General features: G+C 45.0%; 1 protein-coding gene across 4 annotated transcripts in view; it reads right to left on the minus strand.

Annotated features, from left to right (window-relative positions):
• The window catches only part of LOC147893517 (ARM repeat superfamily protein), a 207,170-nt gene that overhangs the window by 171,385 nt on the left and 20,826 nt on the right, over positions 1–14,959 (minus strand). For all 4 annotated transcript variants that reach the window (XR_015542194.1, XR_015542193.1, XR_015542192.1 and 1 more), the window contains exon 5: positions 1,571–1,741. Coding sequence is in view for 1 of the 4 variants with exons in the window: in XM_087385521.1 (XP_087241647.1) it covers positions 1,571–1,741 (171 nt within the window). In the remaining 3 variants the exon portion in view is untranslated. The remainder of the gene's footprint in view (positions 1–1,570; positions 1,742–14,959) is intronic.

Consider the following 14,959-nt stretch of genomic DNA (forward strand, 5'->3'; position numbering starts at 1 on the left):
TGCAACATTCCAGGTCATCACATATCTCTTCCGCATTCGACTATCTGGATATTGCACCACAAGGCAACGTAGGCTTCCTTGGTTGTCTTTATGCTCCTTCATGGCATTGGCAGCAAAGGGGGGCCAGAGATGCTTGTACGCACGTACTTAAAGACGGTTTGAGAGCCTTGGGCTCAATATAGACAGGCTGTCCCCCTTCCAGTGTAGCGTTGAGGGCCCCTCTATCCCGCTCACATAACACGAGGTTAACCAGGTCATCCAAGAGGATCTCCTACAGTTACACACATTTAGGACTTGGTTGGCACTCCATGAGCTCCCCATGAAGCTCAGCTTCTACAGAGACCACTGCTTACGGGTTTCAGCGGGGGGTTTCAGAGACCCATCGGGATACACACGGATCCACCTACCCCACTCCATGAGGATTTCGATTGGGTGGTGGTTCTGAGTCTCATCACAGTGCCTCCATATAGAGAGTGGGCAAGTTTTGACTGTGTTGGTAGACGACTTGAAATGACTTGGTGGCAATGGTGGTTAGGGATCGGCGATGGGGTTTGCTGCTGCTAGGGTTTGTTGACGGCGACCACCTCCTTGACCTGCTTGGCGACGACCTAACTAGCGACGGTGACGAGCTGCTGAGCGACGAGCTCCTCGACGATCTGCTTGACGGGTTGGGTGGTCTACTCGCTGATCAACGGCTCGACAGGAGACTGAGCTGCCTAGCAACGCTGAAGCTGAACGGCCTGAGGGCTAAGTGAGGGCTGAATGACGGCGACGAGCAGCTGGGCCACGGTGACGAGCGGCTGGGCCAGAGAGAGAGAGAGAAAGAAAGAAAGAAAGAAAGTGTATTATTGTCCACTAAAGGCCAAAATGGGCCCATGGGACATCAAGAACTCTGCATACAAGATAGCACAAAATCAACGTGCCACATAGAAGAGGCATCGTCGAATATCATCTAAGTGCTACGCAATACAATGCAAGTGAAAGTACATAATGTCAAATCTGAGCCTAAATACAAAGTAAACTAGATGCAAGGAAACCGCCCCTGGGTGCAAAATGGGGGGATGAGTACAATATGCCAATGCAAAGATACAAGTCCAGGTGTCACGGAGTCTAAGAACCAAAATAATACTGGAAATCCTGTCCATCGACTCTGCCTCCTGCTATGAGAGTACAAATCTGAGCAAAGGTGAGGTGAGCGGCTGGTGGGGCGAGATCTCCATGAGTAAGTCTCCTCCGAGAGAGAGAGAGAGAGAGAGAGAGAGAAGGGGGGGGGGGGGACAGAGAGAGAGAGAGATGCAGGTTTCATGCTAATAATGCACTGAAAAATGGGTCCAAAGGGCAGATAGTAAAGCATGCATGCAGGTTAAAAGATGGAATGCAAAGCTCAAACTGTGCATGAGGTATCTTACAACATCTGTTCCAATAAACACGATCCTCAAACACAAAAAGCATAGCTACAAGCTTTTGGGTTCTAAACATTCAGTAGCCCTCCTGATAAATCTACAATGCTCTTAGGAGAGAAATGGCAAGAGATTTAATACATAATACAAAATGAAAATTATATACATACTTGGCATTCTTCAGAAGAGCCCTTTTCAAAGTTGTGTACAATGTATGGAAGGAGTTTAATAACAAGAGTTGGATTCACCGTCGGTACTGCTGCCAAAACCTCCATGACTATTGCAACACTGAAGGTGAATGCAGTTTTGGATCTTATGTTTTTGCCAGTTAGATGTTGCGCCTGCCCCAAAAAGACCATGTCAAACTTTACTGGCTCATAAAACCTAAACATTGAAAATCAGAATAGTAAAATGGAAAATGCAAAAGGAGAACAGGAATAAGAAGCGTGCCGCCTCATTCACCTTAACTGTAAATCCTATGATCTGAAAGCATAGTATAAATGTGTAAAAATGTCGCGGAGAAGATGAATTATCAATCCAGAACACTACAAGAGATAAGAAAGACGTGGAATCCACATTGACAAGAGTTTTAATACAGCTTAAGATTCTCGGCCATCCATGTGTCCCAATTCAAACATGCCAAACAATGACAATTTCAATAGCAAGGGCCAAACTGAAAGTACTCATCTAGTGACTTAGTTTTAAGCAATTAGCTATGTGATATAGGACAACCAGTTTAGCTTTGGTACGATGCTCTGATATATATTTACACGTGTTTTTTATTTTCTGGGTATGTGTTAAGTGGTTATGTGACCATCACTTTTTGAGATTGAGACCCACTGCCTTCCTTACACATGAATATTTTTGTTTCTGGTTGCGAGTTAGTGTGTGTTAGTGAGTGTGTGTGTGTGTGTGTGTGTGTGTGCCTTGAAGTGTTTTCTCACTGTTTTTGAGTTCTTCCATTAGGCTCTCTTTTGGAGTCTAATGTCATGTACATTGATTTCATGTTAATTTTATAGTTACTGGTTTCACCCCACCAAAAAAAAAAAAAAAAAAAAAGTGTGTGTGTGTAGGTTTCCTAAATGATTAGGGTTGCTTTTGCACTCCTTGGGAGCTGCCATGTGCCCTCCCTAGCAGATGTACTAGACGGTTTTTTGCTGTCCCATAGACCTGTTGGTCTCCCGTGGACATTAATAGACTCTCTCTCTCTCTCTCTCTCTCTCTCTCTCTCTCTCTCTCTCTCTCTGCGTGGGCAGGCGGGTGTGCATGCGTGCGTGCGTAGAGCTTTTATTTTACTTTTAAAAAAACTGTGTGTAGAGCTTTTCAAAAACTTTGTTAAGCTGAGGAAGATATCTCGAGCACAGAACTTGGATTTATTGTGAAGAAATGCACAATAGTCGAAGCTGTGAAGGATCCAGATCAATCTGAATGACCTTGGAAGCCCATACAATCAACATTGGCACACTGCTTCCAAAATAGGAAAGAAAGGAATTTAACTTTGCAAAGACTTGTAAATATAAGAAATGGGGCATGCCCTTAGCATAGTCCACACAACCTAAGAGGTAAGGTAATCGACTTTGCAAGGTTAGAACCCACTGCCTTCTTTAGGTGCCAAGATAACTATAGGAAAACAGAGGGAAGTTGCTTGCTAAAGGCCAACTCCCACACATCGGAAGAATTACTCCGAAATCTCAAAAGAAACATGAATGGACACAGCTCCACTATATATGCTTTACTCAACAGTAATAGAAAACAACTCAGATCTGAAGAGAGGAACCCGACGAGCAGGTAGGGTCACCCGACCTGGTTGGGGGCCTGGTTGGCCCCCCAACCCAAGCACCTAGGTGGTGCCTCCATTATGGGCCCATGGGCAGGTGTAAACTGCCCCCTGCACACTACCAAGGACTAGCCGCCTCCATGGCGAGCAGAAAACCAGACCCAATACATCCCCCTACCTGCTTACCCCACGCACAATGCAGCCCTCACTCTCAACATATGATACGCATTAGGAGATGCTAACTCTAAAAGCCCCGATGGTGAATCAGCCTCAAGGAATTGGAATGAGCACCAAGCAGCTGCTGGGAAAGTGGTTTGGTAAACAGGTCCGTCATGTTGTCCTCCTCCTTACAGAAGATGAGCAAGATAGCTTCATCAAGCGCCCTCTCCTGAACATAATGGTACCGTATCTCAATGTGCTTTGTCTGAGCATGAAACACCGGGTTGCGAGCAAGTGCTATACAGCTTTGATTATCACTGTGGATGATTGTTGGAGATGTCTCGAGGAACCCAATCTCAACAAGCACTTTGCAAAGCCAAACTACCTCACCTGCAGCAGAACAGGCAGTCCAATACTCGGCCTTTGTCGAAAATAAGGCTACGGAGGGGGTTGCCTTTTACTACTCCATGTGATTGCTACTGACCCGAGGGTGAAACAAATACCCTATGGTCGGGCGTCGAGTATTTGGATCTCCTCCCCAATCGGAATCACTCCAGCCTTGTAGCTGGATCATGGACTGCTGCTGAAACCTTTTCCAATACCAAGATCAGCTTTTCAGAGCAAAATCGTTGGAACTCTAGGGCTCCCAAAAGGGCTGGAAACCCTAATCGCAGCAGATGCAGGCGGCTGGAACAGAAATCGCAGTAGAACCTTTCTTTGGACACTCACACATGCGATCATTGCAAGATTATGAAGCTGGAACAAATCGCAATTTGGTCTGGAAGAAGAAGACACAATTCACAGCAATAGAAAGAGCTCTGGGAGGGGGAGAGAGAAAACAAAACACAGCACCAGGGCTCAGAAGTAAGCAGACGCTCGAGGTGGAGCACGCGGGCTCGAGTCTAGAGATAACAGGTAGATAGGAGAAGGACCTTGTGGTAAGATCAGAGGACCACACCATTGGTGGGACTCTGGATCTATCTCTTTTGTATTGTGTCCATAGCTTTGGACGGAAATATATTATTTTGGTGGTTTCTCTATCTGGCTGGTTCATTGCCTATTGATGAGTCTGCACATCTAGTAATTTCTGACAATATGGGTGGGTGTGGCTTTTCGTTGTATGGTTCAAACACTAGTTTGGGGTATGGGCCAAAATACTTAAAAAAATATAGCGGATTTAGCCCGATGTGGCTGCTTCAAGCTCGTTGCTATCCCATGCAACCATCCTATGCCTGCCAGAAGTCTATTCGGATCGGCTGGTTCAGGGAGTCTTTGGACCGTTGCCACCAAGGAAAGTAGCAAAACCGCGCTCTGATAACATTGAAGCCTTTACCAATACCATGATCAGCTGTCCGGGGTAAAATCGTTGGAACTCTGGGGCTCCCCAAAGGGCTGGAAACCCTAATCGCAGCAGATTCCGGTGGTTGGAACAAAAATCGCAGCAGAATCTCTCTCTAGACACTCACACGTGTGATCGTTGCAAGATTATGAAGCTAGAAAAAATCGCAATTTGGTCTGGAAGGAGAAGACACAATACGCAGCAATAGAAAGAGCTTTGAGAGAGAGAGAGAGAGAGAGAGAGAGAGAGAGAGAGACAAACACAGCACTAGGGCCCAAAAATAAGGGGCTGGACCCCCGAAGGTCTTTATTGCAATAGAAAATACTTTGTACAATTGGCTCTGAGAAGACCATGAAGTTGAGTACGATTCTGAGTACACCTCGGAGGCCTGGGGCCTTTCTTTTATAGACTAGGCCTAGCAAAAAGCTAGGGCCTGTTTTCTAAAAGCTACTTTTGCATAAAAGCCAAGCTTTTAGGCTTTTCCCCCTAAATAGGAGGCTTTAGGCGCCTTTTTAGTCTTGTGGGTCCTCTTTCTAAAGAGGTGCCCCCTTGTCCTTGCTTTAGAGCTTGTGGGACCTGATTTTTGTGCTTTTCTCCCCAATCTTGGGTCCTTTTGGCACTCTCTTCATTCCTACATATTGCACAAACAAATTTCAACACTTTAACCCATTACAGGGTAGTGAAATGCATGCATTCCTAGTTCTTGGACTAATCCTAGTCCCTTGAGGGCGTCCCCACAGTTTCTTTTACCAATGCAAAAGCAAAAGTAAAACAATAAAACTTATTCTTAGTTAACCAAAGCCAACATTTTTTGACCGAAGTCAGTTTCTAGTAAAAATTATACTATATTTATTGAGAGAAGTACCAGATGGTGACAACTGCCCTCCAACTACCTAATAGAATAATCATCGATCATGTGTACCCTGTAGATACCTGAGGATCCACATCCCTACATCCAATGTGTCTTCCGCGATGTCTGGGTAGAGGAGCTTAACAGCCCCACGGAGAAACTCAGATCCAATTTGGTGTTGAGAAATCAGATCGAGGTTATGGTACAAACCTGCATCCATCGACTCACTGGGATCATACTTGGATAGCTTCGTGTTGAGGTCCATGGGGGAAGAAATAGACTTACACTACATCTGGAAGGCTGCCAGAAGCTCCTGCACATACTGCTTCTGAGAAACAAAGAAGCCTTCCTTACCTACCAAATCTCCAAACCAAGGAAGAAATGAAGTAGCCCCAAGCTTGCGACAAAGCAACCTTGATCTTAGCAATATGTGCCACATGACTGCCTTTGATGAAGAGGTCATCACCGTACAAGTGATCGAAGTACTAGGCCGTCCTCTCGGAAGACATACAGGTTCGAATCTGCTCGAGACATCATCTGGTTCATTTGTCTAGGATGTATATTGGCACTTGTGCGGGAACAATGGCACTGTCATTGTCATCCACTGGCTCACCAAGAACGAGTGGCTCTTCAACCACTGAGGATGGTATCTGTTCGTCGAGGGTGACATCCGTGCTAAGTACAATCTCTCTCTTCATAGGGTCATACAATCGATACCCCCCAACAAAAATCATCTTGGTGGATTTGACATCCAATTTCCCCCTCTGCTCTTGGAATATGAACGTAGGCATCACAGCCAAACAACCTGAAGTGAAACGCATCAGGTTTCTGCTCCAAAAGGAGTTACCTTAGGCACAACTAAGGTTGGAGAATGGTTGAGGATGTGAACCATCGTAGCGCCAGCATGGTACGAGACATCTCCACTACTATTTTGTTCTTCCTCCCAACTACCCCTGCCTCAGAGGCAGTCCCTCGAAATTGAGAATACGACAAGGCTTCAAAGCCTGAAAATATATCCATGTGAATCTGCTGAAATCATCAACCAACAGGATGAAATACAACGCACTACCAAGGCTTGCGACCATCACAGGTCCATAGAGATCCACAAGAACCATCTCAAGGGGTTTAGAAGCCCGCCTAGTAGCCTGCTTTGGAAAAGCCTCTCGATGTTGATTCCCTCGTAAGCATGAACTACAGTGCCCGTGCTTGTTGCCCACACACCATGACCCAGGGGCCATCTGCTCCCTAGCAGCTTGCCGTAGCACATCTATGTTCAATTGACCAAACCTAAAGTGCCACAGGTCAAGTGCCATCAACTTGTAAATGTCGTGATCCACTGTACCAGTGCATACCACCTAGCCAATTGCTTTATCCCTAACCTCCACATAGCTTACATTGAACAAAATTGTTGTGCCAAGTTTGCATGTCTCATGAACTGACAATAAATTAAACCCACGAGACGGGCAAGCAATACTTGAGAGGAGTGCTTCCCCCCTCTGCCATCGGGAATAATTTCAAGATTGCCTTCACCATGAACCTTGATGATCTAATTGTCTCCTATGCAAATCTCACCCTCAGTGATCATTAAGTTCTTAAATCTTGCTGGGGATGGGCACATGTTTTGAGAGGCTCCACTAGCCAGAATCCACGCCCTGCAATTTTTTGTCTGAAGGGCAACCCCCTCTACAATGGGAGATTGAAAGAGTCAAGAACCTCAATATGAACAAAAGCTGGAGTAATAGTTGCGGATGAGGAACAGAGACCCTTGTTAGATGTCCTCTGAGGGCAATTCCTCCAATAATCACCTTCTAGCCACAATGATTGCACGTACGCTCCGACTTGAGTGCTTCCTTCTCTGCATCTAGCTTCTTGTCTGAAGAGATCCTTCTACCTTGATTCCTTCCTTTATTCTGTGGAGCTTCCAAGGCCTCCGAGCTGGCCATGTCCTCAGATGAGATCTCCTTTCCTGCTGGCCATGTCCTCAATGAGATCTCCTTTCCTGCCTGAAGGATCTCCTGCAGAAGCTCTTGGAGCTTGTTGATGTGTTCCTGCATGGTAGATGACTTTGCGGGATTTAACACACCTCCTCTCGACCTCAAGAGAGACCCTCTTCATGGGAGAAGTTTTGTTGTACAAGAACGCCAAGCGCTCCCAAGTCCCTTTGGCTACCAAAGAGTGGTTGTTGGGAAATGATGATGTGGCATTTTTAATGGGCCCCCTAGAGGGCCATGTACCTTCAGTGGCCCCCCTAGAGTTCCAGGTGGCTCTAGTGCCTTCTACATGCTCCTTTGCCATTCCTGGACCTTCCTGGGCCTTCTAAACTTCACATGTGTGGTTTTCTCTCTCATCTTCACCCTTTGTTGAGATTTTGGACTGGTTTTTCAGCCTCCTTCAGCTGAATTCCGTTTTTCTTCATAACTCCTCACCCGTCTGGATTCCTCGACTTCCGTTTGGCCCGATGGCTTCCCCTTTGCCTCCCCTTCGTAGTGATATGCTTTTTCCTCTGTGCATTTGGTAGAACGGGCAGAGCTGAGCACTTCTTTTGCTGGTCGAATTTGCAAAAGTGTCTTTTTCTGGACTTTTTTTCTTCTACCGCCTCCTGGGCCTCTCCTCTTGCAAAGCTACAGCTTTCTGTTGAATTTCGAGTGGTCCGACGCGCTGGTTGACTGGTTTTTCTCAGTTTTGGAGGACTTTCCGGCGATGAAACTTCTCCAAAACCTTCTCAATGCATTCCTCTCTGAAGCACGCTTCTTTTGAGCCCAAGAACTCCCACTTCTTCGCGACAGAAGTGCTTCTTTTCGCATTTTTCAGTGGAATTCTTGCTGGTGCTCTTATAAATGCTCTTTCTTCATGCCTTTGCACTCCTCTTTGGCTGAGAATGCAATTGGGCATTGGCTACTATGCCCTCTTGGCGATTGAGGACTTGGTTCGAGTTTTCAGGGCTTGGTGAGTTGTGATTTTGTTACTGCAATTTCTTTTTGCCATAAGCTATTGGTTGGCCTCGTGTGCCGCCTCTTTCTTGGCTCACAGGTGCCCAGGCAGTGCTACATGAGTCATTCCTTGGTTGGGTACTTTGCTGATTTTATTTTGGAGCTTTGAAAAGCTTTGTGAATGCCATCTGGAAACCACTCAAAGAGAGTGCGGTTGGGGTGCAGTGTGATTGCATCTGGACAGCCAATGGAATTGCACTCGGAAAAGAGAATGCCTTTGGGTTGAGCCTATGGATTAAGTGCACTTATGTGATGGTGTTCTATGCTTAAAAGCCTTGCGAAGGCTTAGTGAATTGGGGCTGCATGCTCACTTGCAGGGAAGGTCTCCCAGATGCAACTTGTAATCATTTCACTGTGAAATATAAAGAAATACCAAAAGGGGCGCCACGGTGTTTGGGGCCAATCGGGTGCACTTGTCTATGTCTGTTGAGCAGGGGCATTCTAGCCTCCATCCCTTTTTCAGTGGTTTTGTTTGTGAACAAATGGGTAAATGCCAAATGGTGATCATGCAATGGTTAATGGTTGTGATATATGCTTTGTGAGCTGTAAATAAGTGCTGAAGTGATTAAAGGTTTAGTTCCACTGCCCTCTGAGTGATTAGAGGCCGGTTTCATTGGTTCCATTGCCGGGATACCACACACTCTTTCTCAAGAGGTGGGCCTCGGTAGTTTGGTGGAAGGATATCTTTGCTGCACTTTTTGACAGCTGAATATTACAACCATAAACATGGTGAGTACCCATGAGCAAGAGAGCTCCACAACTCCTCAAAGGAGAAGGCAGGAAAGCCTTAATGATCCAGCTAGTGTACAGCTGCAGGGAGCACAACAAATGCCTTTTGAGCAGGCCACACATGAAGCTACAACTGAGCTCAACGGTGATACTTGTTCTAGCAGTGAGTCAGATGATGCTACTATGTTGAATGCACAGCTTGCAAGTGCAGTGACTGCTTTGACTCAGCTGGCTCAAAATTTGGCTCAGATTGTGCAAACAAATGCCAAGAAGAAGAAGAAATCAAGAAAGCACAAGCACGGAAAGAGTGAGTACACACATGCATCAGCTTCTCATGGCGGACCGCACACTCATGCATCAGTTTCCCACGAGGGACAGCCATCAAAAATGACTCAGAAAGTGACTTCCAAGAGAGAGGAATCGCCCAAAAGAGCACTTGAGAAAGAGGTACGAAAAGTACATCCAGTGCAACAGTATGAGCAGCCAGCACAAGGCCTTGGTTTGGGTATTTCTACTCCTCAAAATAATAATGTGCAGTCCATAAATGTGGCTCAACCACCTCAGCCATATTTGAGGCAGCAACCTGAATATTTTGGTACAGATTCTATCTTTGATGCTATGTTGATTTCACCGCCAATTGGGCATAGAAAACAAGCCATGTATGACAATGTGGGAATGCAGCCAGGCATGCAAGCCACAGCATATGCTCCCATGCCTAATGTTCAGCCAAGCATGGCTCTCCCTAGTGAAGGGAAGTGATAAACAGGCTGATCGGAAGGGCAAAAAGCCTAAACCTTCTGCAGGACTTCTTCCAGATGTGATTGGGAGTTTGCCACATCCACATGATGAAGAGGAAATGAAAAAGACTGAGATGTGCAGAGCATGGGGAAAAATCAGAAATCAGAATTGTTTGTTTTTCTTTGATTCTGGGGCAAAGGCAAATTTCATAACTCCTGATATGGCAGGAAGGCTTGGCATCGAGCCTGAGGAAATGGGGCCATCCGGCATGTGTGATATGGCCAACCCTGAACTCAACACACCTGTCACTCCTATCATTGGCAAGTTGAGGATGCATATCCAGGGATATCAGGATGCAGAGGACTTCTACATTATGCCTTTGCCAGAGTGTGATGCTTTGCTTGGGATGCCTTGGATGTACAGGGTGGGGGCTGATGTGCAGATGAGAAACAAGAAGATTTCTTTAACTCATAGAGGCAAAAATCATGTACTTGATGTAAAGTTGAAAGGGGAGTCCATCCCTGTAGTTTCAGCTTCTTGTATTTCCAATGTAATAAAGCGTCATATTTCAGCATACTTGATTTTTGTCAAAGAGGACAGCCAACTAGTTCAGGAAGGCTCTAGTCTTTCTCCTTTAGATAGAGAAAGGGCTGCTTTTATTTCAGATTTTCAGGATTGTTTCTCAGATGCACTTCCTCAAGAATTACCTCCCAAGAGGCCCGAGGATCATCAAATTGATATAATTCCAGGAAGCTCACCGCCTAATATACCTCCCTATCGTGTCAGTAAGGCACAACAGGAAGAGATAATGTCACAAGTGAAGGAACTCTTGGAAAAGAAATTAATACAACCAAGTAATTCTCCTTATTGTTCCCCTGTGTTGCTTGTGCAAAAGAAGGATGGCAATTGTAGAATGTGTATTGATTATAGGGCTTTGAATAAAGTCACAATTAAGAACCGTTTTCCAATTCCACGCATTGATGATATATTGGATCGGTTGGAAGGTTCCTCAATGTTCAATCGTATTGACCTTAAAAGTGGATACCACCAGATAAGGATACGGCCTGAAGATGTCTACAAGACTACCTTCCGCACTTCATTTGGCTTATATGAGTTCCTTGTGATGCCTTTTGGTTTGACTAATGCACCTGCCACTTTCAATAGAATGATGGACAGAATTTTTAGAGCACACAGAAAGTTTGTGGGCACTTTCTTCGATGACATCATTGTGTTCTCTAAAAATGAGCAGGAGCACAGGAAACACCTCACTATTGTGTTTCAAGAGTTGAAAAGACACAAGCTATTAATAAACACCAAGAAAAGTGAGTTCTTTATGCATGAGATTCATTTTCTCGGTCATATAGTGTCAAAGGATGGAGTCAAGATGGATCCTGCAAAAGTTGAGGCCATAAGGAGTTGGCCAATTTTGAAAAATCTGCATGAAGTCAAAAGCTTTCTTGGGCTGTGTTCATACTATCGGAGGTTTATAAATACTTTGCAGAAATTGCTTCTCCCTTGCATGCTTTACAAAAGAAAGCTGTACCGTTTCGGTGGGGACCAAAGGAAAATGCAGCTTTTGAAGAGCTGAAGCAAAAATTGTGTTCTGAACCCGTTATTATCTTGCCAGATCTTGCAAAACCCTTCGCTGTAACTTGTGATGCATGTGGGAACAGCATAGGAGGCACTTTGATGCAGGATGGCAGAGTGGTTGCATATGAGAGTAGAGTTCTCAAAGATGCTGAATTGTACTTGCAGACATACGAGAAGGAAATGTTAGCAGTGATACATGCTTTGACCACATGGAAACATTACCTTCTTGGAGCTGATTTTTATGTGCAAACTGATCATCAGTCACTTAGATATTTTCTCACGTAGAGAAAATTATCTGAAAAGCACATGAGATGGGCTAACTTCCTCTCAATGTTTCATTTTCAAATTGTACATGTGCCGGGTAACAAAAATGTCGTGGCTGATGCACTTTCCAGGAAACCACAGCCTGAAGCAGTCTCCAAGAAACCCAGTGTTTCAGCAGTGAGCATTGCTTACAACAATGTGTTAGATGTGATGAAAGATCAGTATGTTAATGATGCTGATTTTTCAACTATTTATGAACAGCTTTCTAATGGTCAAAGGCATGATCACTATATGTTGAAAGAGCGTTTCATTTTGATGCATGGACGACTCTGTGTCACTGATCAGATGCGACAGAAAGTCATAATGGAAAGTCATGCTCCTCCATATGCAGGACATAGGGGAATTACAGCAACAATTACAGCAGTGGAGCAATACTTTTATTGGCCATTTTTTAGGAAAGCTGTGGAAGAATATGTGAGAACATGCATGGTTTGTCAGAAAGTAAAGTTTGACAGGCAGAAGGCACCTGGGTTGTTACACCCTTTGCCAATTCCGGATAGACCATGGCAAAGCATAGCTATGGATTTTGTGTTTAATCTTCCACGTACTCCTACTGGACATGATGGATTGTGGACAATAATTTGCAGGTTTAGCAAACAAGCCCACTTTGTGCCAGTAAGAAAGAAAATTACAGCAGATCAAATGGCCAAATTGTTTTTGCAGCATGTCTTCAAGTATCATGGGATGCCTGAATCCATAATCAGTGATAGAGATCCAAGGATGACCAGCCTCTTTTGGAGAGGACTGTTTGAAAATATGGGCACTACGCTGAATTTTTCATCATCTTTTCACCCTCAGTCTGATGGACAATCGGAGCAGGAAAACTCTACCATCTTGGATATGTTTAAATGTTATGTCTCAGACCACAAAAGCAAATGGGAGCATTATTTGCCTTTGCTGGAATATGCTTACAATAATACGGTGCACACATCCACAGGTAAAGCACCTTTTGAAATAGTGGAAGGTGCCAGGAAGATACCTCTTATTTTGCATACAAAAGAGAAAATCTTCGAAGCTAATCGTTTTGTGGAAAGCCTTGAAGAGGCTTACAAGAAGATCAAATATGCCTTGCAAAGAAGTCAAGACAAGCAGAAAAGAGCAGCAGATAAGCACCGCAGGGAATTGGTAATTCACAGAAGGTGATTGGGTTTTGCTGCGTTTTCAAAAGGCAAGGCTGAAAAATAAGAAAGGCAAGGAAAGGTTGTACACAAAGCGTTACTATGGTCCTTTCCAGGTTTCTGAAAAGATAAACGAGGTAGCTTACAGGCTGAAGTTGCCTCCGCATTGGAAGATACATAATGCCTTTCATGTGAGCTTATTAAAGCAATATCATGGAGATATTCCTGAGGATGTACCTGATGAGGTGCAGCCTGAAGTGGAAGAACAGGATGAACTTCTGGTCCCAGAGCAGATTCTGGCACACAGAGATAGAAAGCTCAAGGGTAAAGTTATCCGTCGCTACTTGGTAAAATTTCAAAATTACCCATCACTTGATGCGAAATGGATGGAGGAAGGTGAACTGGCAGATTCACCTGGGATATTGCAGCTTTACCTTGATGCTTTCCAATTAGAGCCGACTGCGGACCGGGCTCCTACAGGTAGTTCAGCAGAGCGAGCGTCTGGAGCATTACCTGATGTTCGAGAGGGGGGTAGCACCTCCACTCCCTCAGTACAGACGGACTCACTATGATTTCATGAGGTCGCTTGATGACACAGTATGTTTCATCCGAGATACTGAGCTGCTAGTATTTCTGCTGTGAGACTTCATGATATTGATGCATCTTGACTATTGATCGCCGAGGATCACATAGATTTTGAGCAGTATATATGGATGGATGCATGCCTCTCCTAGCCATATTTTCACTGTCTCTGTATACTATAGCTGCGGCTTTCTTGTATACTCTTTTATGCTATTTTCATGCTCGCTCCTGTGTTTTGGGCAGCAAACTGTGGTTTGTTGTTTCAAGAGAGGGGTATGTCACGGGGGCGTGAAATTCTAAGTACTTTAATGTACTACAAGACCGTGACAACTTTGGTTTTAAAAGTCCAAGCGTGGGCTTAATAATGTGTAATTAAACGACGCGGCATGGTGCCTGGCACATAAGCATAATTAATCCCTAGGCCCAAAGGCATTCCAAGGAATTAAAAGAGTGGTTGTTGGGAAATGATGATGTGGCATTTTTAATGGGCCCCCTAGAGGGCCATGTACCTTCAGTGGCCCCCCTAGAGTTCCAGGTGGCTCTAGCGCCTTCTACATGCTCCTTTGCCATTCCTGGACCTTCCTGGGCCTTCTAAACTTCACATGTGTGGTTTTCTCTCTCATCTTCTCCCTTTGTTGAGATTTTGGACTGGTTTTTCAGCCTCCTTCAGCTGAATTCCGTTTTTCTTCATAACTCCTCACCCGTCTGGATTCCTCGACTTCCGTTTGGCCCGATGGCTTCCCCTCTGCCTCCCCTTCGTAGTGATATGCTTTTCCCTCTGTGCGTTTGGTAGAACGGGCAGAGCTGAGCACTTCTTTTGCTGGTCGAATTTGCAAAAGTGGCTTTTTCTGGACTTTTTTTCTTCTACCGCCTCCTGGGCCTCTCCTCTTGCAAAGCTACAGCTTTCTGTTGAATTTCGAGTGGTCCGACGCGCTGGTTGACTCGTTTTTCTCAGTTTTGGAGGACTTTCCGGCGATGAAACTTCTCCAAAACCTTCTCAATGCATTCCTCTTTGAAGCACGCTTCTTTTGAGCCCAATAACTCCCACTTCTTCGTGACAGAAGTGCTTCTTTTCGCATTTTTCGGTGGAATTCTTGCTGGTCGGCTCTTATAAATGCTCTTTCTTCATGCCTTTGCACTCCTCTTTGGCTGAGAATGCAATTGGGCATTGGCTACTATGTCCTCTTGGCGATTGAGGACTTGGTTCGAGTTTTCAGGGCTTGGTGAGTTGTGATTTTGCTGCTGCAATTTATTTTTGCCATAAGCTATTGGTTGGCCTTGTGTGCCGCCTCTTTCTTGGCTCACAGGTGCCCAGGCAGTGTTACATGAGTCATTCCTTGGTTGGGTACTTTGCTGATTTTAT

The sequence above is a fragment of the Dipteris shenzhenensis genome, chromosome 15 (genome assembly GCF_047967505.1).
Source record: "Dipteris shenzhenensis isolate YYH24624 ecotype China chromosome 15, Dip_SZ_1.0, whole genome shotgun sequence".
In the NCBI taxonomy this organism is placed as follows: domain Eukaryota; kingdom Viridiplantae; phylum Streptophyta; class Polypodiopsida; order Gleicheniales; family Dipteridaceae; genus Dipteris; species Dipteris shenzhenensis.